The 27,972-nt window shown below is 29.9% G+C and overlaps 3 protein-coding genes across 3 annotated transcripts; 2 read left to right on the top strand and 1 right to left on the bottom strand.

Moving 5' to 3' along the window:
* The first annotated feature begins 1,246 nt into the window (after window positions 1-1,246).
* LOC101215911 (isoleucine N-monooxygenase 1) lies at window positions 1,247-3,583 on the top strand. Its single transcript, XM_031882004.1, has 2 exons — window positions 1,247-2,297; window positions 2,695-3,583. The coding sequence occupies exons 1-2, from the start codon at window positions 1,290-1,292 to the stop codon at window positions 3,337-3,339; spliced, it is 1,653 nt and encodes a 550-aa protein (XP_031737864.1). The 5' UTR covers window positions 1,247-1,289; the 3' UTR covers window positions 3,340-3,583.
* Window positions 3,584-9,869: 6,286 nt separating this feature from the next.
* LOC101215668 (tyrosine N-monooxygenase) lies at window positions 9,870-11,743 on the top strand. Its single transcript, XM_004139073.2, has 2 exons — window positions 9,870-10,838; window positions 11,026-11,743. The coding sequence occupies exons 1-2, from the start codon at window positions 9,870-9,872 to the stop codon at window positions 11,674-11,676; spliced, it is 1,620 nt and encodes a 539-aa protein (XP_004139121.1). The 3' UTR covers window positions 11,677-11,743.
* Window positions 11,744-16,552: 4,809 nt separating this feature from the next.
* Window positions 16,553-17,617, bottom strand: LOC101218130 (F-box protein At4g18380). Its single transcript, XM_004139007.2, has one exon. It carries the CDS (start codon window positions 17,615-17,617, stop codon window positions 16,553-16,555), a length of 1,065 nt encoding a protein of 354 aa, XP_004139055.1.
* Between the last annotated feature and the right edge of the window lie 10,355 nt (window positions 17,618-27,972).

Raw genomic sequence — 27,972 nt, 5'->3', positions numbered from 1 at the left:
TGATATATTTTAATTACTACAAAACACAAAGGACTATATGATTTTGAAAAAATATGACATTTCCTATTATTAATTTAACATGAAAAAGGATAAAATTGTAATATAAAAAAAAAAACATAAATGTGCAATAGTACATTTTTATGTCAGAATTGTATTTTTTTAATAATTCATAATTAGTATTTTGGTTAACTTTCATAAATATAACAAACCGGTAAAATATCTATGGGTAGTGTCAAACACTAAAAAAGTCTTATGAAATTTACTATTTAAAAAAAATTCTAGGTTTGTCCTTCTTTATCATCATCTTTCTCTCTTCTCTTCCCCTCTTTTTGTGAGATATTTTTTTTTCATCATCTTTTTATCTTCTTCTCTAATTTTTATTTTCATATTCTTTTTTTTTGCAATTTTTCTTTTTCTTTCCATCATCTTTTTCTCTTCTTCTGTAATTTCTTTTCTTTTCCTATTTATCGTCTTTTTCTTTCTTCGATAATTTTTTTTATATTTTTCTTTAAACGGTTATTTGGTTCAAAATTGTGATATTTTTTTTTCAAACTATTAAGATTGTGTGCCAAATATAAAATATCATGAAAAAAAATTGTTGGGGATATTCGATTGTCAAATGTAAACGATCGTGTTTCAAATATAAACGATCACGATCGTGAAATCTAAACGAATGTCTATGAGAAAATCTTTTAAAATAATGGTAGAGGTTTGACTAGCTTAATTTAAATAATCAAATCTAAATGATCGTGTGTAAAATCTAAACGATTGCGTACCAAAAATCTTGAAAAAAATCATTTTGATTTGATCACTAAAATCTAAACGATTTCGTGTGTCGAATCTAAACGATCGCGTATAAAAAAAATCTTGAAAAATATTGTTTAGATTTGGAAAACGATGGTATATGAAAGAATAGTCAAATCTAAACTATTGTTTCTCAAATATATTAAGTGTGATGGATGCCAATTAATCACGAAACATTTTTTAAATTTTCCATTATGGAGCCTGTTGACTTTTTTTTGTTTTCGAAATGATTGTATGTGGTGTAAATATTTTGCTTCTTAATTAGAAATTAAATCTAAGCTAACATTTTATCACGTTTGGTATCACGTTGAAATGCCAAATAGACACATTTGAAACTGATTATAATAGTAATTCAACTGAACAGTACTTTATGTGTCTCTACAAATGATATTCCAAATGCCACCTATGTCTATATATATGTACATACATATTCCCTAAAGGATATAGGTAGCTAAAAAACATTCCATTCCTATACATAGAGAGTGATGGAAGTTGCTTTGATATACATTACTCAATTGATTTACCAAAACTTTCCAGTAGCCATAACCTCCACAACTTTCATTATATTTCTATTTATGGCTTTCACTTCTTTCTTCTTTTTTCAATGTTATAACCGCATCGGGAGACACACAAACTTGCAACCACCTCTTCCACCGGGGCCAAAGCCATGGCCTCTTGTTGGCTGCCTCCCAGCAATGTTGTCGAGGAACAACTCTTCAACACACGAATGGATTCACTCAATTATGAAGCAATTCAATGTTGAAATTGCCTCCATACGTCTCGGAAATACTTACTTAATTCCTGTCACTTCTCCAGAACTCGCTCTTGAATTCCTTAAAACATATGATTCTGTCTTTGGATCACGCTCTTCCATTTCCAAAGATGTTGATATGTTAACCGGTGGATGTGTCTCCGCAATATTATCGCCATCGGGACCCCAATGGAGGAAGATGAAACGAATTCTCACATCAGAGATACTCAATCCATCAACTCTCCATCGAGTGCTTGGCCAAAGAACCGCTGAAGCCGATGCTCTTTTACACTATATTTTCAACCAAACATGTAAAAATGGAGGAGGTGCAGTGATTAACGTTAGAAGCATAACACAGCATTATTGCGGTAACATTGTTAGGAGAATGGTATTCAATAGAAGATACTATGGCAAAGGGAGGGAAGATGGCGGCCCAACTTTTGAAGAAGAAGAGCATAATCAAGCATTGTTGACCATTGTTAGGCATGTTAATTCATTTTCAATATCAGATTTCATGCCTTGTTTGAAGCCTTTTGATTTAGATGGACATCAAAAAATTATGAAGAACGCTTTGAATGTCCTTGGAAAATATGATGAGCGGATTATAAAAGAGAGAGTGCAACAATGGAAAAATGACAAGAAAATAAAAGGGGTAGAAGACATTCTTGATATCCTCATTTCACTTGAAGATGACGATGGAAATTCCTTATTGTCAATAGAAGAGATCAAGACTCAAATCATGGTAAGTGTTCTACAGTTTTGTATACGATAATTAATAATCATATATAAATTACTCGTTCGTACAGACATACCTATGTGGATAAATTATTACTAAACTGGGTCTTTTGGTTTCTAAATTCGTAATCCACTATTTCGTTTAAACATGAAAAAGTATCTGACAATAAAAATATTTGTCCTATTTGACATTTATTTAATTTTAACTTTACAAACTTTACTAAACAATAAATCAATGTTGATTAATGATCCACCTGCTAAATCATTTTTTAAAGTTCAAGACTGTTTTTGACATATTATTTGACGTTATATTTTTTTTCCATGTTCAAAGAATAATACACAATCCCACAATTATATTTCTTTGTTCCTAATATCAATTTTTACCACCATTATTATAATAATAGGACATACAAATTGCTACGATAGATAATCCTTCAAATGCAGTGGAATGGGCAATGGCAGAATTACTCAATCAACCAAAAGTTCTCGAAAAAGCTATTGAAGAATTGGATAAAGTAGTTGGAAGGGAGAGATTGGTTCAAGAATCGGATATTCCGAAACTCAAGTATCTCACATCTTGTGTTAGAGAATCTTTTCGACTTCATCCATTTTCACCCTTCAATGTTGCTCATGTGTCCAACTCTGACATTGTTGTGGCTGGCTACTTTATTCCCAAAGGAAGTGAAGTGTTGCTAAGTCGTTCAGGTCTTGGTCGAAATCCAAGGATTTGGGAGGATCCAATGAAATTTGATCCAGAACGTCATCTAAAAGATGGGACAGTTGAATTGGGAATTTCAGAACCCACTTTGCGATTCATCACCTTCACTAGAGGGAGAAGAGGTTGTCCTGGTAGCTCACTAGGAACTAACATTACCATGATGTTATTTGCTAGACTTCTCCAAGGATTTTCATGGACTCTATTGCCAAAATTCACAAAGACTGACTTACCTCAAACCAATGAATTATCTCTATCCAAACCATTGCATTTGCATGCAAAGCCACGTTTATCTCATGATATGTACCAAGGCTTTATCGACCATCAAGCATAAGCTACCTAAGAAAAAGTGTCTACAAGACAAAAATAGGCAGTAGTTGTCATTTGCTTTTATACACATGCTTGTTTGTTTACTGTAACATTTTACTTGCTTTGCTCTCGTGTATAAACCAATTTACGTTATGTGTCATATTTTTCTATGTATCCCTCCTAATTATTTAGGAGTTAAATTAGAAGTTGTGTAAGCAATAATATATGTATATATATAATAAACAAATTAATTGGATTCTATTTTGTCATTGCTTGGATTTTAAGTTTTAGTAAATTTCTTATAGATAGTATGGAGTTTGTGTTTTCTTTTTATATATATGAGTGACAGCGTAATAGAACGCCATACTTTAATAACCTTATAGAGCATAGTTTGATAGATTTTTAACTCCATGTTATTTTTTTCTAAGTCACTTTTTTTTAAAAAAAAAACACTTTTTGCGTAAATAATAGCTTTTATTATTTTTTTAAAAAAAATATTTTAATTTTTTTTATGTGAGTGGTGAAAAGAGATGGAAATGTAATGGTTGTATGTAGGAGAGGAGAGAAATGTTATTAATGTAAGAAGAAAAGTGTGATGTGTAAATAAGTAAGGAAAAAACTTGGATGCATCATCATCACCTTCTCATGTACTCTTCATCTTTCCACCACACAAACATAAAATTATCGAATATTATTTAAAAAGTTTTTAAATAAAAAGCATTTAATGCACCAAAAAAATGTGATGGCTAATTTTTGTATTTGGTTTTAATTCGGGCACCAAATAAGTATTCAATTATCATATTTGAGAACAAATGGAGATCATAGCCGTGAACAACATGAATTTTACATTCCAAGTATGATGGATGGTTTATTTCTCAAATAATATCATTATTTGGTTATTGTTATGAATAGTCTAATGAAAAAATTTATCGGGTAATTTTTTTAAATAACAACTTTTGAAAATATTTGTAAATATTGAAAAATGTTACCGTCTATCCGTCCTAATAAACATCTATCAATTTTAGTATATAGATATTACATATGTCTAAAACTATCTATCATTAATAAACGATGATATTTCAATTTGTTATATTTATAAATAAGTTGAGTCATGTTCCATCATTTTAAGAAATGGATGTATTTAAAGAAATGGATGTGTTTATGCTTGCATTTTACTAATTATGGTATAAATTTGATGTAAATTTTGTGAAATAAATATATAAGTATATTATTTCGTACATGTTTGAGATAGTTTCCACAATTTGACCATTGAGATACTTTTTACGTTGTATACTAAATTCTTTTTTATCGTGGATGAGTATGGTAGATCTAGAAATTTTATATAGACTGACCACTATATAATAAACATGCTAAAAGAGGTTTTAAAAAATATCTTGACTGCTCTAATAACATTTTTTACATTTGTAGTAATAAAGAAAAGACGTAGCAGTTTCAACATGATTTTTTGTAATGAAAATGTGAATTTAAAAATTGCATCAAAAAAGAAAAAAAAAAAAAGAGAATAATATACCATTTTCATGGAATATTGTTGAGAGAGTAGAAATTTAAATTACCGACTTTGTTCATTTTTTTTCTTAGTTGGGTTTTGTTTCCTCTTTTTAAAAAATTGTTTTTGTGACATTATTGAAATTTATCAATAAAATTGATATTTGAAGTTGTTGGAAAAATAAAATTATTGAAATGTTGCAAAAGTTTCTTGTAGCATTTAGTTATGAAATTAAATAAAATATATATATATATACATAAGTAAGGTAAATATGTGAATTTAAAAATTGTATCAAAATAATAGTAATAATACATTTTTCATTGAATATTATCGAGAGAGTAGAGGTTTAGATCATTGAGGTTGTCACAATTTTTTCTAAATATTTGTTAGATAACAAATGAGGGCTAAGAAATAAGTTAAGGTTTTATCTAAGATAGGTTTTTTTTCATCTTTTTAAAAAATTATCTTCTTTTTAGGAAATCAAATTATCTTTCTTTTAGGGTACATTTGGTATAAAAACTATTTTGTAGATAGCATTATTTAAAATATATTGTAATCTGATATATCAAAATTAATATTAAAATACAAAACTCGAATAATATGTAAGTGCACAGACACCTGACCTGTTAATAAAAACGAGTAACTATGTTTGAAGAGGGGATTTCCAAATCAATAAAGTTGTACGTAAGGCAATAATCTACTATTTTCACGTGATATTTTTGGGGTACTATAGTCATGAGTATGGAGCCCATTTTGTATATTGTAGAGATAATTTATGCATTTTTCATGGGTTTCTTTATGTTTCTACCCCACACCTTTCTATGTTGTGTTCTTCTCCCTTTGGTTTGTATATGTCCTTTTCTTTTTCTTTTTTTAATTTATACTATGCTAAAATAAAGAAAAATTGTAGACACAATTTTCTTTTTCTAAAATACTTTTTCATCTTTGTTATTATCTCCATGCGACACATTATTTTCAATATGAAATATATTGGTTGTTGATCGGAGTTGTAACGCTCCAAAAATTAAGATAATTTTATACTTAATTATCTTAGTTTTGTTTAGTTGTGTTTAATTTATTGGCCATTGTTTTGAATTTATTTAATAATGAAAATTATTTAGTTACGTGGAAATTAAAATTAATTAAATATTTGTTGGATGAATATTTAATTAATTAGACGATATGGAGATTTGGTGTTGTTAAAAAATGATTCAAGTGGTGTGTTATTGTTAAAAAAAACTCTCCAAAAAGTGTCTTTCTATTATTCTTTTCATTACCTTATTCATTACCTTATTGTCTCTATATTATTTTAAAATTTTATGTTAATCAAATTACACCTCATTGCTGAACTAAACTTAGTTGGAGGTTGCATTTGGTATAGGAATTTAATCTCAATGATCCGCACCTTATACAACAAGTAATTTTTTTGGGATTCGAATTTTTCTTTTTCTTTTCTTCTCTTGTTAAAAGATAAAGAGAAAGAAAAGAAAATATAGGAAAATTTTAGTATTTTTGTACTATTTTTTCTTTTATCATTAAAAAAAAATCTTCAGTCTTTTTCTTCTCTCTAAAAAAATAGGAAAAAAATGACAGACAAATGTTCTTTTTTTTATTTATCAGTATTTTATTACCTTTTTTAATCTCAACTCTTATTCTTTATTTTCTTTTCTCTAAAATATAGAGATAAATAAAGGAGAGAAAATTTTATCATTATTATTATTATCATCATTTATTATTATATTATATTTTATTACTATTAGGATTCTTTTTCTTTTTACTTGTTATTTTTCTTCTTCTACTTCTTATTATTATTTCTTTTTCGTTTCTTTCCTTATTTTTTTTATTGTTATTGTGTTTCCTTTCTTTTACTATTCACATTGCTATATCATAATTATTGTTATATGCACATAAAGTTATTGTTATATGCACCTAAATGTAACTCTTTGTATTTAAATTTTTTAATGTTTTGAAATCCTTCCAATTCAAAATTCTTTATGTTTTAAATAAAAGGCTTTTTTTTAAAAAAAAAATCATTTAGCAAATTTGTCGCTATAAATGTTTTATGTTTTTTCAAAACCTTCAAATTTAACATATGATTTCATAAGATTTACTAAATCAGTCTTTTCTAAAAACTTTTATCGTTTTCCTTAAAAAAATCCTAAGATCGAATCTAGAACTTTCTGGAAGTCCGTTATTTCTAGATTCTTGAAGTGAGGGATCAATATCTTTGGAAGTCCGAGATTTGATCCCAAGAAAAAATAAATTTAATTAATGTTTTTAAAAAATATTTATTCAAAGACTAGCCTATGATAGATTTTGAGAAATTGTAATAATTTCTCATTTTCTTAAGGTCAGAAACATTCCTTAAATATGTAGTCTTAATTAATGGAATATTATTCCACTTATTTTCTGAAATCATTGCTGCAAACATTGGAGTAATGAGGGGTAGAATAAGATATTAGTTTTAAAATAAATTTAAAAATATTTTCAATTTAACATTTGAAATTTGGGCATCGTTTTTTAAATGGGTGTTGTGAGGTGTTAATACCTTCCCCACCCACAAATGACTCCCGAACTCAACTCAATTTTTTCGCAGACCATATTTTTTGTTTACTTTATTTCGGTGTCCAATTACACCGTAAAAAAGATTGGTGGCGACTCCTATTTTAAAACTAGCTCTTTTGAAGACGTCGACCGCTTCGCGTCGTCTCGTGCACGTGGCGACAATCATTATTTACTATCTTTATTTTTTGTTCTTTAACGAAACAATTTCCTTCTATTTCTTTCGTTTTATTAAGTTACATCTTCTAACAATTTAAACTATTGTTAGTCACGTGGATTGGATATTCAAAATACTCCAAAATTATTACTTATTGGATACCCAATGCTTACACTCAAATCTAACTTACTTAAATCATTTTTCTATTTATATAATGGTTCGATCAATAGTCACTTGCAAAAGACCACACAAATCAAATATAATTTATATATTTTACCTAATTATCAATCAAAGCCTAAGACCTAATATAATTAAACTGCATGTTTTAGTCCTATTGGGCTCAAAAGCTTCCATCTACGACAAAAAAAAACAAGCACATTAAGATTAGGGGTTCCATTTTAGTAATTAATTAACTTGATTGTCCAACTAATTAATCAACTTATCTTTGAACCTATTAAAAGCATACATTATTGGTTTATATGATAACCTGAATTCCTAGCATATGATTCAATTAATTGCTACTTTGGTGATTCATTATTTTTTCAATTGCGTAAGAGAACTTAATTTACATGGTTTGACAATAAACAAATTGTTCATTAGAGAATTGGTGATATTTAAAGAGATAGGGATAGGGGTAAATAGACTCTTTGTAACCAAATTGTATTTACTAACAACCGGTGACGTGACGATCAACTTGTTTCTCATAGTTATATCTATGGAGATGCAATTTGTCCTAGGTTTATAACAGTCTGTATGTACAGTTAATGAATGAAGCTGGTTAATTAATTTTTTTCTAACTCTATTCTTTCTCTCTCTCTCTTGCCATTGCTTAATGGCACCTCATTCAAGTCACGTTGACGTTTTGGGTCTGTTGATCTCAAATAAATTAATTAAACAATATCAAAATCCTCCATTTATTTACTAACAATTTTATTGTGTTTTGAAAAGTTCATGGTGTATAGTTTAACGATTCCAACAAAATTTGAAAATCACTTTGAATTAGAGCTAAAACAAAAAAGATATAGTCAAAACAATCATATTAGAAAAATGAATGGGATGATGACATGATAGCTTATTATTTATGTCTTTTGATATACTTTCCTACACTAATATGAATATGTGTAAGGTTTCTCTTTTGTATATGTATATACGTAAGAAAGCTAAGAAAGTAAGAAAAACAAGTTTATAAAAATATTATTTAAGTTCTTATTTCTTGTGTGAGAAAGAGAACAATCTTCTTCTTATCTTGTTTCTTGATTTGTATTGTCAGGGAATATTATGTTTCCAACATACTTACCTATCTTTTCAAACTCTTCATCTTCTTCAAAATTTTAACTATTTTCATAATTTTCAATCCTTGGTACAACACAACAAAACCTCCATATTATTACTAAGTTTCAATTTTCTCCTCAATAAATGGAAATGAATAGTCATTTTGTTCGAGATCACATTGTTTGAGGCTCTATGATCAATTAATAGTTACTCCTTGTTCGTTCACAACTATAACTAGCTAATGGTTTTACAAGGCCCTCAACTCCTGCTTCTACATCTTTAATTTTCAAGATGGGAGTCGTTCATTTGTCACTTCAATCTTGAGGAGGAGTTTTAGGATAATTGGTTATAGGGTTGTCATTCAGTTTAATCTCCTCACTGCTATAGATTTGGCAATAGAACATAAGCAAGTTTTATTTTCATTTCTTGCTTAATAAACCATAATAATTTTTTACATAGTTATAATTAATATCAGGTGTACTCTTTTTAATTTTGACACATCAATTTCATCTTTTATTTTAAGAGAAAATGATCCTTTGTTTTTTTAAGAAATCTAAAGTTTCAAAAGATGCGAATAGAAAATTTTCAAAGTCTCTAAACTTTAAAGGTTGAATTTATTTTACTAATATCCAGTACCAAAAAAAAAAAGGAAAAAGAGGTCAATAAGTGGAATAACTCAATCTTCAATTAGCAACAAAAAATAATTACATTAATGTTTACAAAATGTTAATTTAACAAATAATATTTCTTTAAAGGAAAAAAACCAAAAGATAAAATAGATCATTCAAGAGTCTGCAGACATTCCAAAATGGATTGATAGAGTAATATAAATATGTATTGAGAATACCAAATTTGTTCATGAAAAAATATATATATATATAAATCCCGAAAATATTTAACTTAATTATTTTATCGGTATCATATAAAATAAATATGAGATTGTTTCTTTCTATATTAGTTGCATTCTATGTTTATCATAATATCGATGGATATCATTTTGAGTACCCATAATCCTTTCTGTTCCAGTTTTTAAAAATTTGAAAGTTATTTTTTCATCATGGAACCGAATGGCGACCTACCTTTGTCTTCTTCAACCTTCATGATCATCTTGTTTTATGGCTCAATCCTGGTGGTTGCCTTCATTTTGTTTTATGCTAAGAGACGAAACAAATATTGTGTTGGTAGTACAGCAGCAGCATTACCACCTGGCCCAACTCCATGGCCTATCGTCGGCTGCCTCCCAACGATATGGCGGAAGAAGCCGAGATACCGATGGGTACATAAGATAATGGAAGAGCTCAACACCGAAATTGCATGCATCCGTCTCGGGAAAATCCACGTGATTCCCGTGACATCTCCAGAACTCGCTATCGAGTTTCTAAAGACACACGACTCCGTATTCGCGTCGCGGCCCATCACCGTCACCACGGACATCTTCAGCGACGGTTTCCTCACAGCAGGTGTAGCGCCGTGGGGAAACCAATGGAAGAAGATGAGAAGAATACTCACGTCGGAAATACTGAGTCCAGCGCGACACCGTTCGATGTTGTCGAAAAGAACGGAAGAAGCCGACAATCTCCTTCGTTATGTATTTAGTCTAACGAAAACAACACCGACGTCGGTGAATGTGAGAAGCATAACGCAACATTATTCGGGGAACGTGATGAGGAGAATGATGTTCAATAGAAGATACTACGGGAAAGGGAGGCCAGACGGGGGGCCCGCGACGGAGGAAGAAGAACACATTGGAGCATTGTTTACAATGCTTCAACATGTTTATGCATTTTGTGTTTCAGATTACATGAGTTGTTTGAAGGCATTTGATTTGGATGGGCACGAGAGGATTGTGAAGAAGGCTTTGAATGTAATTAGAAAATATGAAGAGCCAATTATTGATGAGAGAGTTCAACAATGGAGAGATGGGAAGAGGAAGGAAACTGAGGATATGTTGGATATTTTCATTTCACTCAAAGATGGAAACGGGGAGCCATTGTTGTCTGTTAAAGAGATTAAAGCACAAATTACTGTAAGAATTCGTTACTCTTTTTTAACTCAATCTGATATTGTGTGTTATCATTCATCGTCAACCCAACTGAGTATCTTTATTCAAAAAAAAAAAAAATGGAACCGCAAATTTGGTAGTTGACACGACCACAATAACTATGCTTAATTTGGTGACTAAGATTTGAATTTTTGTATTTTGAAAATTACAGGAACTACTTCTTGCAACAGTAGACAATCCATCAAACGCCGTGGAATGGGCCATGGCGGAGATGCTAAACCAACCCCAACTCCTCCAACAAGCCACCGAAGAGCTCGATAGAGTCGTAGGAAAGCAGAGACTTGTTCAAGAATCCGATATCCCAAACCTCAAATTCCTCACTGCCTGCGCTAGAGAAGCTCTTCGCCTCCACCCAATTGCTCCTTTCAACCTCCCTCACATCGCCACCACTGACGTGGTCGTCGCCGGCTACCTCATCCCCGCCGGCAGCCACGTTCTCCTAAGCCGCCTCGGCCTCGGAAGGAACCATAGAATTTGGCCTGACCCTATGAGATTTGACCCGAACCGCCATCTTCAAGATCCAGGCGCTGATTTGGGGCTGGGTGAGCCCGATTTGAGGTTTATTACGTTTACTAGAGGACGAAGAGGGTGCATGGGAGGCACTCTTGGGACGGCCATTACTATGATGCTTTTGGCTCGCCTTGTGCAGGGATTTACTTGGCAGTTGCCGCCTGGAGTGGCAGCGATTGAGTTGTCGGAGTCCCATCAGCTGTTTCTGAAGGATCCTATGTTTGCATTAGCTCAGCCGAGGCTGCCGGAGTCTCTCTACCCTAATTTTGAAATAGAGAAAAAGGAGTTTTGAACCATTGACGTTGAGGTTACTAACACATTCTTGTAACTTTGCATTAGCTCAATTTCTTAATCCTAGATTGAACATAAAGGGAACGTAATGTTTTATTTAGTTTAGATAGATATTTAACATAATATTGATATTTTATTTTTTATTAAATTATATGTTTAATTTCTAAGTCTTGAGTTTTTTTTTTTTCAACTTTAAGTCTATATTTCAATTTTCAATTATTAAATCTTCTGTTTTGAAAATGACATACAATTTTAAGTCATAATGGTTCTTAACCACATGGATGATCACAGTTTGGTTTGGTTTCAAGCTAAAATTGCACCAAACTGCAAAATGCAAAAAAAAAATCTTATACGAAATCGAACTTAACAGCATGTTTGTGTTAACTGGAATCAAAACCGAATCGCATATGCAATTTGATTTTGGTTTGGTTTAAAACCTAGTCACCAAAGCCTAGAGAGTCACCCAAAGCAGCCAGTTGTATAGAATTTTTCTTTTTATTTTAGATGGTAGTGAATCTCGAGTCAACCTAATTTTTATGAACATTTATTTAATATTTTTTAGTTTTTTTAATTTTTTTAAAATGAGGTCGTTTGCTTAGATTTTATAATCAATTTAAAACATTAAATCGAACCGAATTGCATAAGAAGCGATTTCAACATAACACAAAGCATCGAATAGCATGTAATCGGTTTCAATTCGATTTTAATTTGATTTGAGTATTTTTAAAATATAATTGACTAATAAAAATTATATAAAATTTGAGTTCAATATAATATTTGTATTTAAAATTTTGTTTGTCGAGTACATTTGTCAATTTTTTTTGTGATATCTGACTTGTTGAATATAAAATTTAAGGTTTAATGACTACTAGAAACACTTTTTTTGGGTGGAAAGAGCCAACTCTATACAAAATTTGAAAGGAAAATTACACCAAATGATAAAAAGAAATAGATAGAAAAAATTCATTTTTTTTGTGACAAGTAATTAGATATATTTAGAAGACTAGGCGTTTTTAAATTTGTTATTGTTGTAATTTAGAGTTTCAAAGGCTCCAAATTGACATTTCAAAGACTTTCCACTTTTTTACAAAAATAGTAGATTTAGAAGTTGTCTATATAGCGTCTAGACATTTAAAATTTTGAAAATATTGGACATTCTAATAATTTAAATTTATACTACTAACAATTATATATTGTATTTTTTATTAAAATAAATTTTAAAATATTGTGAAGGAGCGTTTGCAAAAATAATAAAAAGAATTATGATAAAAATGTTGTCAATTTTTAAAAAAAAATTAAATTGTAAAATTCCTAAGGAAGCAGATTATGGATTTACAATACCATCCACGTACAATATAATTATATGAATATTTCAAATGGTACAATTTTTCATTTGAAAGAAGAAAAGTCTTAGACATGCAAAACGTGTCAAGAATAAACAAATTCTTGACATTTATAAACTATCGAGTATAATTTTACTTCACGAGTAAAAACTGTCAAATAAAAAACCTCCTTATTCTTGACACTGAATTACTTGACGTGTAAAAAGTGTCAAGTAATCTCATATATTTGATGTTTTTTACCTGTCAAGTATAATTGTACTTGATGCTTAAAAATTGTCAAGTAAACTTCCCTTATTCTTCACACTGGATTACTTGACGCTTGGATTACTTGACGCATTCGAAAGCGTCAAGTAAACAAATACTTAAGGTAAAAAACGTGACAGATAAAAAGCGTCACGTATTGCCAGTTTTGTAGTAGTGACACATTATTGGTTGAAGTTCTAAAATTTTTGGAGATGGTGTAATATCTAGTGTTTTATCAATTTAGTAGTTTTTTTCATGAACCGCTCCAAGTTCACTCTTTACAACCATGTAAGAGCATGATCGTCTATACATTCAATGCAAATCTCTCTATCAGATAGCACACAAAACGGCTAGTAAGCGAAATACAAACATCAAACTTAACAAGAGATATGATAACTCATTTTTGAAACAATAAAGACTTCATTGATTTCTAATAAAATAGTACATTTTTAACAAGTACAAACAATATCTTTAAAACTAAAAATATACAAGTCTAAAAAACATTAATCTTGATATCTCCCTTAGAACACTTCATGTTATGCAAACATGCTGGAAATACTAAACAAGTTGATGTGACGAAATTATGGAACGACAGACGTTCAATTTATCAAGTTGAACACTGGATGTCCTTTGCTACTGGGGGGAATAACACAAACATTTGAAATGACACGACCTATACCTTAAAAGTCACTCTATGCAACCAAGTGGGAGATTGACCGTCTAGACACTCTATGTGATTTTCTCCACAAAATAACACACAGAATGCCTAGTAAATCAGATTAAATACAACCAACAAACTTAAGTGTAAAATATGAACTCAAATGAAATAAGGAGACTTCATTGATATTCAATTAATAGAGGACATTAAGTACTTAATACAAAGCTTCCTTCAAAGGACTATACGCAACTCAAAATATAACATTTACTCTTTTTCGCCTAGTTAATTTCTACATGCTACGCGAGTTGACAGTAGCCACTACCAAAAAGATATATTCACGAATGACACAGTAGGCATTCAAGGTTGCAAGTTCAATGTTGGATGTCCTTAGCTACTTAGGAGAAAATAAAACAAAACATTTGAAAAGTTAAACAAAAATGTCTAGTGAGTGAAATCTTTTATTAACACTTTTAATAAATCAATTTATGCCTTAATGCATTATAAATCATGTGATACATATAATATATGTTTCAATCAACAAGTCATTAAGTTTAAATTAAATTATTTCAATGCGTCACGCAATAATGTGCAACATCTCAATTTTATCAACAACTTTCATAAAACATATGGAAATTATCCTTTCAAATCATTCATAATAAGTCATATGAATAAATCACTTCTTTTCGGCTCTTTCTTCGTAAATCATTTAGCGTAGTATGCATCTTGCACACAACATCTCATAAATCATCTTGCACAATCATTTTGCTGATTTAATCAAATCTTTGTACCTTTTCCTTAACTAAAGTGTTTACCACACTCTTTTGCCAAGTTGCAGCTATGTGGAGTAGACTCAATGCATTTAGCTAATTCTATCAATTCCATCACGCATAGCGCGTCTTCCAATGTCAGATCACACAACAAACAAATGACATCTCATATCATATGACATAGCAAGTATATGAGACATTCTATTTCAAATCACACGACAAGAATAAAACATCTTATCTCAGTTCAAACAACAAAAATAATACATCCCATACTATTAGTCTTTTTTTATACTAGAACTTTAATACTAGAATAACACACAGAAAGTGTGAGACATCCCATCATATAGTATACAAAAGATCATCTCATTTCAACATTTCAATTTATATAAAATCTCATGCATTTCTCAAACACAAGTCATCTTATCACCTTGTTCTAGTTCATAATAACAAGTCCAATTCATTCATGAACTAGAACTATTTTCCTCCAACACTACTTTTCACATTATTTTTTAAAATAACATTGTATTAAAAAATTCCAAAAAAGCAAAACCTAAAATTATTTCCTAAAATAAAAAAGTTTGTATTTGAAAAAATTTACTAAAGTACCCTCACATTAAAACAAATGACACCACACTTCACAATTTCCAAAAACAAAAAAACAAAAAAAATATATATAAAAAAGAAAAGTTTACAACAGGATCATAATATCACATATAGAAGAATATCTATGATAGAAAGATGTTAGTAATTGACAGATATTGTGATTAGAAAAGTCATTGGTTACAGTTTGTTCTTTAAATGATCTATGTATTGTTAATGTCATCTGTACTTCCTAGAAATCATAAAGGACTAAATCATGATTTAAATTTAAAATCACTGCACAGAAGAAAGATAATAAAAAAAATATATTTCATTGATAGGGAAAAGTCGAGTAATATCGTTAATATGTAATATAAATTTGTAAAATAACAACAGAATATCATATATACTTTTCAATGGTCTTCTAATATCAATAATATCACTTATATCTACCTAAATTCAATCAATGCATGGATGTTATCGGTGAACTAACATCTATATATATCATCAATATTGATAATATTCATATACATAAAATTGTCACTAGTAAACTAATATCATAATACCTTGATATGACCACTACATAAATATGAGTGTAAGAATAATATCTTTAATATTTTTCTAGATTTTATAACCAATAACGGGATACTACTATAGAAATGTTATCATTAATGTTCATTAAATAAAACATTTTGATGGGGGAATTATTTTTCTTTGATATGAGTTTATTGAATTAGGTGTATTTATGATTTGGTGTTAAAGCTATTATAGAATGTGAGATGAAAAAAAGTGATAAGCTCAATCATACCTGCTGCCCATACGCAAGATCACCGCCCATTCTTTTAATTTGTCGGTGCAATTTTGTGAAAGTATACTTCACTTTGCTATATTATTTGGTGATCTTGAGCTTAGAATATTGTTTTAATAGAAATATATGGATTTTAGTTATTATTAGTAGTAGTAATATTGATGAACACAAATGTGGAATACCCTCATATGTTTATATAATGTAATACAGAAGATTTCATTAAGAATTCAAAACTTTACTTCCAAAAAATGAAAACATGATTAAGAAATTAGAAAACAATTAAGTACAATATCTATGATTGTTTTCTAATCATCATCTTAATTTTGGGATTACATTACAAATAGATGTACAAAAAGAATAATCTAAAATTATTAAAAACCCTACCGATTGAATTAATAAAAACCTCACCAAAATTTACATCAATTTTCAACCCAAAAAAAGTGGAACAAATTTGTTAAAAAAATTGAGTTTGTTCACAATCAAAAGGAATTTACCTCCAAAGCATAATTCCTCTTCAACTTCATCAATTTCCTCACAGCTTCTCCATAAACTCCAAATTTCTCCCCATCTTCACTATCAAACTCATCACCGATTCTTTCTAATCCATCCAATCCCATTCCTCCGCCACTCGGCTTAATCACCACCAACGTCGCCGCCGTCATTACAAATCCGGCCTCCGGCAGATCCAACACCGGCACATACCACATCTTCATCTTCAGATCTGGAATCACACTCCTCTCTACGTAAGAACTTGAACTCAGTTGCATCGATTCTCTTAATTCCATCACTTCTTCTTCTTCCATACATAACCTCCCTTGTTTCGCTGAATCCGTAATCAACACAGTTTTTAGCAACGGAAAATCATTCACCATTTGTTTCACTAAATAATGTCTCATGGAAGCCGCAATTAGCGAAGAAATCGTCCATACAATCCTTGATTTAAGCTCTCCATCTCCCATTTCCGATTCCGACTCCGCATGTAATCTGTTTTCCTCTGTTTCTTCTTTAACCGCTGATGATTCAGATTCCACAACCGATTTTCTTCTTAAAGACGATGCTCCAAGAACAACGCAAGTCTTCAATTCGGAACCGAACTCAGCTTTCCATTTCAGTAACGCGCCGCCGTTGTGATTGGAACCGATTTCATCGCCGCAGCAAGGGAGTTGAATATGAAGGGACTGGAATCCTTTCAATTCCTTCAAGGCGACGCTAGGCCAGTAGTACCAATCGGTAAATCTGGGAGTGGATTGGGAAGTATGAGTAATGAGACGGCGAATAAAGCGAAAAGGATTAAAGAAGAACTTACGAAGGAAAAAGGTAGGTGAACGAGGAGTAGTTCTGGATTTTGGATTGGGAGTGAGGAGGAGAGGAGGAATGGAAAGGAAAACGGAATCGGATTGGGGAATGAGAGAGGCGAAGCGTTTGGAGACGGCGAGGCAACGGATTAGAGAGGGAGCGTGGGTTAACTTGGTGAAGATGAGATGAAGAATTGAATCGGGTAGAAGATCAAAAAGGTCTTGTTGTTGATTGTTGGTTGGATCCATGAGAGGAGTATGATGATCTTGATTCTTGATGTTGTTGGTAAGGATTTTGGGGAGGGAGAAGAGGGTGTTGGGTGGGGGTTATAAATGTTATAGAAGGAAAGAAATGGCTCTCAGATAGGAAAGAAGTGAGTCCGTGGGTTATGAGTTTGACTTGGGTTCCCCATAGATTGATGTGTAAGAGGGAAGTTAAAATTTATTTGTATTTGCTGACTCTGCCAAAATGTTCAAACTTATCTCTTCCTACGAAGACACCTACTTGGAGTTGTTGCTTATTTCTTATAATCTTACTATATATATTTTACTATTTTCAATTATCTCATACTTACAAGATTTGTGGGGGAGAATCAAACCTCTTTAACCTTACTTTCTATTCATACTTAAATCACATATATCTGCTGCCTATTATATATCTGCTATGTGTATCAGTTGGATGTCATTGTTTTGACCAATTTTAGAAATTTAATAATCTTACCTTCCCTTTCCTTCATTGCATCTATTCCTACCAAAGACTTATAAAAATCAAACTTTTTAACTAAAAAAAAATGAAAATACTTCAGCATTTAATTGTTACCTACTATGTATTTTTAATTTAAAAATCTAAACAATTTCTATAAGAAATAAGCTTTTAAAATTCAATGTTGAGAACTTTTCTATTGACTTTATTTTAAGGGTTTTTTCTAAATAATATAAAATAATAAAATACTACTTTTTATTTATGTTTTAGAAAAAAACTGACAAAACAAACCCCAAACACAAAACAAACAAGAAACTTTGATTGTTTTTGAAAATTTCTATATAATTTTGTCAACCTTCTTTGAAAAATATAAAACTAGAAATAAAGAACAAGTAAAACAATTTTGCTTCTAAAAACTAAAATTAATATATATATAATTTTAAAGATGCATCCATTATAATATCCTAATATCCTAAGTATACGGTCAATATATCAATTTATAGTATTTATTATTCATATAAGCTTCCTCTCAAAACTATAATTTCAATTTATCAATTAAACTCTTAAACTTTTATAAGTGGATTGTTGATTTATAGACACCAACTAAGATTCTTTTAAGAATAGTTCATGCATCAATGAATTCTAATTCAATATTTGAAAAAGTTTAGAGATAAACTTAATAGAGTGTATAAAGTGATTCTATTATAATAATTTAAAAGTTTAATTAATATAATTATAAATTTTACCTAATATAATGTTTTTCTAAGGAAATTCAGATAAATGTAAAAATTGGTACAATTAACAAGAGTTTTGGAATTTTAATTGATACATTATAAAAAAAGATGATTGAAAAATGAAAGTAGAGAAATTAGGTGGTAGTTTAAGATGACGTGGTTCATGGGTTGAGAAATTCAAAGAAAGGAAACTTACAAGTTGGTATTAGGAAACTTCAAAGAAGAAGTGAAAAGATAGCGTTATGTGGACTGCTTGGCCTCATTCTTTAAATGTTGACTTTCAAGTTCACTTCTTTATTCCCATGTGAACAATGATTTTTATTATCAACTTCTCCATCTTACTCAAACTATATAAATTAACATTAAATTCATTTCAAATACTATTTTAATTTATCTACTTTGTTCACTGCTACCAAAACAACAAGACTTCCTGTTTTTTTCCGTCAGATATTTGTGTACTTGACGTTTTTAAGTACATTAAATAATCTTGTATCAAGAATAAGAGAACTATTTTTTATTGACTGGGTATATGTAACAAGATCAAATTTACTCGACATGTTAAAGATGTCGAGTATATGAGACCAGCTGACTTGTTGTACGTGTCAAGTAAGTTACAGTCTTAACATTTATTATTGGTAGAAAAATATTTAACCTTAACACTTATTACCTATCAAATGGAAGTTCTTCTTGATATTAAAATCTGGCAACTTAGGTAATATGTGACACGTTTTGTGTGTCAAGGACTTTTTTTTCAAAAGAAAATTTCTATTGTACAATTCGAAACACTTGTATAATTATATTTAACCTGTTTTGAAGTTTAACAATGACATACAACATAACCAACCCAAACAACACATAAGTAAAGCCAACCTTTAAGGTTTCCATCAAATATGGCTAAACTACACATATTAATTGAACTATTTAAGTTTCTTGAACCAACTCAATCTTTCCATCAAAGAGTTAACAAATTGGATAGATATCCTTGAACATACATATAGTTGGTCATTACATACTTACAACAACCCAAATTTAGCCAAATCTAAAAAATTCTATCATTTATTCTTCTACCTATATGTTCAATATGAACAAAGTATATGCCTAGCCCAAAAAATAATTTATCAAAAAATTTACTTTAGGAACATCTACCCCATATCAACATTGATTCATCTGTATCCAATATCAATATATATATATGTGTGCGCGCGCCTAACCCAAAAAAAATAAAAAATGTATATTTAAATCATAAATTTTGTACATTAGGCGTAACATAATTTAAATCATAAATTTTATATGTTAGGCGTAACATACTTTTAAATTTTAAAATTATGTATAATCGTGTGTTTTAAAATTTAATTATATATCAAATATATTCAAATTTTTGAGCTTTTGCCATTTATTTTCTCCAAATTTTACTAAGGATGGGGATTCATATTTTTCATATACAAAAAATGATAAAACAAAGATGAAAATGAAAGTTCTAATATATTCAATTATTTTTATTCTTTGAATCAAAATGTAGCATTTTTTATTTATTATTTGAGTAATAAAAAAATCTTTTTATTTACACACATATATAAATTATATATTTATTTGCTTAAAATAATAAAAAATTGCACTAACTATTTTGACTAAAAAAATCTTATTTAATACATAAAGTTATAAACAATATTTTAATCTTTTTTAGTTGAACCAACTTAAATTATTGCAACATTTAATTTATTTAGCTGGTCATCCAAAAATTATAGTAATAATTTTAAAATGAAAATAAAAGTATTGGTTTAAATTTGAGAACTAATTTTTTTTTAAAAAAATCCACATGTTAAGCCCATGGTTTTACACTATGGGTCAAGCATGAGTTTCGCATCAAATGTCAAACTCACCTAATGCCAAGCCAACGGGCTAAACACCCCTTAAGTGATCTTTGATCTGTCAAATAAGGTATGTTAGACCATTTGATTGCAATAATATTGGGTTCAATACCACTTTTCTTCCTTTCATTTCATATCTTACAAAATCAATTTATTTAAAAAATGTCTACCAATTTGTTTTATGAGGCATTTTTTAAAATAAAAAATAAAATAAAATATTTATAAGCTATAGCAAAATTTTGTATTCTATCACTGATAGTCTTCTATCACGGTAGTATATCAATAACTATCAGTTATAAAATTTGCTATGGATTGTAAATGTTTCGTAAAAACTACTATTTTTAAAAATTCCTCTTGTTTTACTCCATTTTTGTTTATAAATTTATTTTATATCATTCCATTGTATTTAAATTTAGAAAGTCCATAAATTTAGCAACTGAAGTTTTAAACTTTAGGTGGTGTGATATATATGGAAGGATAACTATTTGTTTTTAAATATATTTTTTATATTAAAAGATACTTAAAAAGAAGAACAAATATATTTTTATATTAAAAGATACTTAAAAAGAAGAAGAAAATGTAAAAAAATGGATTAGTTAGATTTAGTTTTTATTAGCTTTTTTAATATATACTCCACCAAAATTCAATCCCTTGCATTTTAGGGATGAACCATTATTTAGGTCAAATGGTAACTAAAACTTGCTTCGAGATAGAGAAAAATTAACCGAAGAATTTTGTAATTGACTTTATCTTTAATTTTTAATATTTCATTTTTCATCTTTGAAAAGTATTAAATTAATTTAACTAGCAATAATGAAAGAATGATTTTTTTTTCTCATAAATAGAAAAAATTGACAACTACTTCATAGAACAAAACCACTAAAACAAAAAATTTATTACACTTGATTTTTTTGTGAAGTGTAAATATTTTGTCAAATGTTCTATTTTTGACAATTTTCCATAAAAATTTGAAAAAATATAAATGACTAAATTATATATTTGAAGTTTTACTTTAAGACGGGCTTATATGAGGTGAAAATTTTCAAGAGAAGATATATAATTCTTTGGCAAATCAAGTTAACCAAAGATTGTCCATTTCATCATTTTTATTAGGATAATTGCATCAAATGACAAAAACATTTAGAAAAAATAGCTCATAGCACCACTTTTAAATTAGTGATATAGACGGCTATTGGACAACAATCATAGGGCTATAAGAGAAACCAATTAAGGATCTCCTGCAAAATCTCCATCAACATGGCCTTTTAGAAATACTTTAGGTTCATCAGGAGCTCCATATAGCAACCATTTATTTACTGTTCCCACTAGGTATCAAAATACCCACTTAGTAGCTTCCCAATGATTTCTCCCAAGATTTTTCATGTATCTACTGACTAAGCTTGAGTTGTAAGCTAAATTAGGTCTAGTGCAAACCATGATACCATCAAGCTTCCAGTTGCATTAGATTAAGGAACATTAGAAATAGCTTGTCTTTCGGATGATTCTTTAGGAGTCTTTAGCATATAATTTGAATTGTTGGCCCATAGGAGTAGACACTACCTTAGTATCAGCCATATTGAACTTGGTTAGAAATTTCTTGGTATATTGTTTCTATGATAGAAACAATTCCCTTCTACTTCTTTGCCTTGTGATTTCCATTCTTAGGATCCTTTTAGTTGACCCTAGGTCCTTCATTTCAAACTCATTCTTCAATTGTTCTTCTATCTCATTTAGCTTAGTAAAAAAATTTCCAGCCAGTAGCATGTCATCAACATATAATAGCATATAGATTAGACTTCCATCAGTTAGCTTTATTTAGTAGACATAAGGATCATATTGACTTCTTATAAAGCCTATTTTATTGATGAATCATCAAACCTTTTATACAAACACCTTAGTTACTGCTTCAATCCATATAAGAATTTCTTTCGTTTGCAAACTAGATCTGTTTGTCCTTTAACTTCAAAGTCTTTAGGTTGTTCCATATATAAATCTTCTTCTAGGCTTCCATGTAGAAAAGTTGTAGTGAGATCCATCTGTTCTAATTCAAGGTCTTCACAAGCAACAATAGCTTGGAGAACTCTGATTGAAGTGTGCTTTACTACTGAAGATTTTTTTTGTATAGTCAACTCCCTCTTTATGTTTAAAGCCTTTGGCAACTAGTCTCGCTTTGAATTTCACCTTCTCATTCTTTTCACGTGAGAACTTCTTCTTGTAGACACATTTGCAAGAGATAACTCATTTGTTAAGGGGTCTACTAGTCAACTCCCATGTTTCATTCTTATATAGAGAATTAATTTCACATTTCATTGCTGAAAACCATTCATTCTTTTCATCACCATTTAATGCTTATTCAAAGCTGTCAGGTTCTTCACTATCATCTTCTAGGGAGTGATTAGAAATACAATCAGCTCTTGCATATCTTGTTGGTGGTCTAGTTGTTCTTCTTTCTCTATCTCTTGTCAGAAGATAATCTTTTAGATTCTCAATTTGTCTATCTGTTCTATTTTCTGAGGTACTGAGAGCATCTGGTGATTGTGGTTGATCATAAATATTCACATAATCTTTATTACATTGATAAAATTTAACATAGGAACTAGGAGTATCATTCTACACAGAATCTTTTTGCTTGCTTGTTTCAGTGATCATGTAGAACTCATTTTCTTTGAAAATCTCATCTCTACTAATCAAGCTTCTGTTGGAAGTAAAATCCAAGCACTTGTACTCTTTCACTCCTTCAGGATACTCTATGAACATACATTTTAAGGCTCTAGACTCCACCTTACTTTGCTTAGTATGTACACAGGTTGTGCATCTAAAGGTCTTCAAATTTGATAAGTCAGGAGATGTACCTTTCCACATTTCTTCAGAGGTCTTCATTTTAATAGAAATACTAGGACTTCTATTAATGGTATATGTTGCTGTGGCTAAAGCTTCTGCCCAAAAGCTAAGGCTTCAAAAATTTTGGCTTCTAATAGCATACATTAACCCTTTCCATTAGTGTACTATTCATTATTTCTGCAACTCTATTCTGTTGTGAAGTATACGCTAGCTATTGTCCTATGTCTAGTAATTACACACTCATCACAAAGAGAGTTAAAATTGTTGCCTAGAAATTCTAGACCATTATCAATTCTAAAATATTTCACCTTCCATTCAATTTGAGTCAACTCTGGTCTTCCAAGTTTTAAAACATTCAAAGGTTTGATCTTTAGATTTAAGCAAATAAGTCTATCTTTTCTAGAATAGTCATTTATTAAGGATAAGAAGTACCTGAAGTCTCTCCAAGATGCTATTTTAGATGGTTCCCAAAGATCTTCATGGACATAGACAGGAATGGCCTTGGTGGTATGTTCTCCTTTAGTGAACCCCATTCTTTTAGACTTTCCATACACACAATGCTCACATCATTGTTATTACTCATGTAAACTAAGTCTCCTTCCTCTAATTTGTAGTCAACAAACCAACTCTTCTTGGAAGTCATATGGTAGGTACAACTTGAGTCTAAAACTCAGTCTCCCTCCTCATTTACAATTATTTTATTTTAAAACCTTCTCAGGTGAGAAAGTCTATGACATTGTTAGTGAACCATACAAATCTTAAACCTTAATTTTATAACACATTCCACACCATTATTAAATTTGATGGCTGGTGGTATTGGTTGTTGGGATTTGGATGGGGTTTATTCTCCTCGTTGATGGAAGATTTTTTCTATTTGGCTTAGTTTGTTGATTGAGATATATTTAGTCTTGTCATTTGTATAATTGTTTGTAATTTGATTTTCTAGAAAGAAAAAAGTGAGAATAAAATTGTTGAGTTTGAAAAAAAAATGTTAACTTCACATGAGTGTTAAATCATGAGAAATAATTGTAAATGATAAAATTGTTGAAAACGGTCATACCATAAACCACAAGATGACCAAAACACAAATAGGATGCGATTTTAGTTACAACCTTGAAATTTTCTTATCAACTAATTCAACCTCAATCCTAAACTACCAAGAGAAAACATAACACAACAGAAGTCGTATTGAGCGCCAAACACATTCAAAGACATTCTTAATACGAAAAACTTAACATGATTAATTCAGCAAAAACTTACACTTTATTAATAACAGGTCTTTAGATGAACATAACTTACAACACTTTGACTTAAAGTTACATTAAATAAACTCTTAAACGCCTAGTAGCTATCCCATCTCACCACAAATCCTTCAACATTCTTCTCTACTTGGCCTAAACGTCTGATCCTGAAAGATAGATTTTGAAAACGTAAGCCTAAATGACTTAATGAGGTTTTATGAAATCCTTTTTGCAATGCTATTTGATAAATCCTTTTCGCCAAATCATAAATTCCAACACAAAACAATTTATCAATAAACACTTCATTTCACATAAACCTTTCTTTATGCTTAACAAATTATTTCGCAAAGGATCTCAAACCACTTTCTACGCTAGGTCACGTAACTTTGCATTTAGACTACTAGATCATCAGCATCCGAGAGTATCCTGATTCGTCCTTGTTGCTTAGACCACTAAGCTATTTATGCTCCTTTCAACACATAAGCTAGCTTCTTCACCACGTAGTCTCGTACCCTCATGGTAGCCTTTAACTCTTTATGTGCACATAAAAGTTAGCTTATTCAAAGTAACTAATAGTTTGCAAACCATATCATAAACATTAATATCAAATCATGCTTTAAACATCATAACACTTTTTCATATAAATCTCTTTTAGAAATCATTATCAAATTAGTAGAGATTTATAAGGAAACATTTGACACCAAATGTTAAAGAAAACACTCACAAAACTATGAAAGAAAAGCACTCACTCTTCAACTTTCCTCTTCTCACAAAGTTTTCTCGCAGAGACCAAGTGGTAGCACTTTAGCATTTCAACAAAACTCTCATCATCCCTACTTAGTTACCTAAATCCTCTATTTATACTACTATTTTACAGCTCTAGTTCTTTATCTGATTGCCAGCTCATACTTCAACCTTACATTTGTAAAATTTCTATTTATTGTAGTCATGCTTAAAATCTTAATCTTACACGTTAACCCTTGTCAAATCAGATTTGACTCCTTCTTGCCAAATCTATATTCTCACCTAATACCATTCCGCGAATAACTTCAACCCTTTAACAGTTTCTTAATGTCTTATCGCATAACTTCTTTCGCGAACTACCAACTTTTTTTGCGAAGACTTTTTCTCTTGTGAGCGTTTAGACTTAGAGGTCTTACCACAAATCATTCTTGCGGACTGTCTTACCTTAAGCTCTTGACACGTACTAAAACTAAAATGCCTTCTTGTCCAAAATGCCAAGTTACATACTTAGTAAAAAAAATTTCTTTTAACTTTTAATTTAGGTTAGAGTCTTACGAAAACATTTTAAAACTAAAGCAAATTTCATATTCTATCGATGATAAAGACTGATAAAATTCTATCAATGTTAATCAATACATTGATATATCTATAAGTGATAAATTTTAAAATTTTGTATTAAGAAAAAAGGTTTAAATGTTAAAATAATATTTTATCTATGTACTCTAGAACTTATTTCATATTATATTGAGGGCTAACTTTTAGATTGAGACCATTTTTAATTAAATTTAGTAAAATAATAATAATTTTCATGCAAGTGAATGTAATTTTTAAACTTAGAAAGAAATTTGAATCTTGTACATTTTAATTAAGACATAATGTCTTATAACTATTTTTTTAAATATATATAGTGGAACAATCAAATTTCTTATATGGAAGTCAGTAATACAAGTTGTTTAAAGATTTGAATAGTTAACTTTATATTTTATGAGGTAGTAGTTTTATATGCTTCAAATAAAATCTTAATTACGATCGATTTGTTCTATATTCCTTGTGCAAGTTCTTCATCCATTAAATGCAACACGTTGAAGATAATCACAGTGTAGAGGGAGCCTAAGGCTTAGCTTCAGAGAAGGAGTTTGCTAACATGAAAGGAAAATATCACCATTGAGAAGAGTCTCACACACGGTCAAAAGTCAAAGTGTTCACCACTAATATCTTCTCAAAGGATCTCACACTTAAGATGAGCCTACGTACAGTTGAAAGAGAGTCTCACATCTAGGAGAGCATAGTTGATTAGTAAGTTAAGTTCTCTACATATAAGTCACCGTAGTAGTTGAGTATTGTAGATAAGTACTACGTAATTGCAAACTATTAAACTCTTTAATGTTAGTGGACTATCTTTTCTATGCACACTACTCCCAAGATGGTATATATATCATTTAACTAGGTTACCAACTTTTGTGCCTTTTTCTTTGTTTACTCGTTGTTGGTATAGTTATCTGTGTTTTTCGTAACTAGCTAGGAAATGTTATATGCAGATATTACAATAACAATAACATTACATTATATATAGAACATGTAATTGAGACCTTATTGAAAGACAAAGGTACGTAGACATTATTTGAAGTGATTGCTTTTCGAAATAATTATCAAATAATACAATGAAGATTTAAAAAAAAAAAAAAAAAGAAAAACAGTACTCATATATCATGTGTTTTATTATTATCAAAATGTAGTGTGTTCTGTCTTATTAAAACAACATGAAAAAGAAAACTAATAATGTGTGGAGATAGGCCATCACATTTGTTTGCTCATTGCCCAAAATTTTCTCAACCTTAAGAAAATAATTATTTAAGGATAAAGGAGAAAGAAAACCAAAATGAAAAACTAAAGTTGAAAATTAAATATACAATTTAAAAGATGTGATGTGTGGCCTAAATTTTAGAAAAAGAAGTGGTTGATACTCAAATGAAACGTTATCACATTATCTTTCTCATTGTTGCCTCAACCTCAAGCTTCTCCTCTGCCTTTTTAAAGAATGTAATAATTAAAGAAGAGAAAAAAAAAGAGTAATTTCTTTTATATCTAAAACTTTGATTTCTTAATTGAAAAATACATTTATTATACCAATTAAATTATATTAATTCAGGTTGGCAGATTACATCAATTATCTCTTATGAAATTTGTTAGTTTAAGCAGAATAATGGAAGCAAATAAGATTTTCTCCCGTAAACTAAATCAAAATATAACAAAATTTTAGTCTTTATCTATCATAGATTATTATGTGTGTCACCAGTCCATTACAGCCTCTCGTTGATATAATATGACATTTTACGATGTTTGTAAATATTTTAGTAGTTTTTTAATTTAAAACAAATTTTCAATTTTGAATTGTCTCTTTAATTCCATACATAAAACTTTTTAAATTTAAAAAATTACGTTAATAGAGAGTCGTTCTAAAATATAACGAAAT

This window comes from Cucumis sativus, chromosome 1 (genome assembly GCF_000004075.3).
Source record: "Cucumis sativus cultivar 9930 chromosome 1, Cucumber_9930_V3, whole genome shotgun sequence".
Classification (NCBI taxonomy): domain Eukaryota; kingdom Viridiplantae; phylum Streptophyta; class Magnoliopsida; order Cucurbitales; family Cucurbitaceae; genus Cucumis; species Cucumis sativus.
Note: the sequence above shows the minus strand (reverse complement) of the source record. Positions and strands in the feature narration are given on the sequence as shown.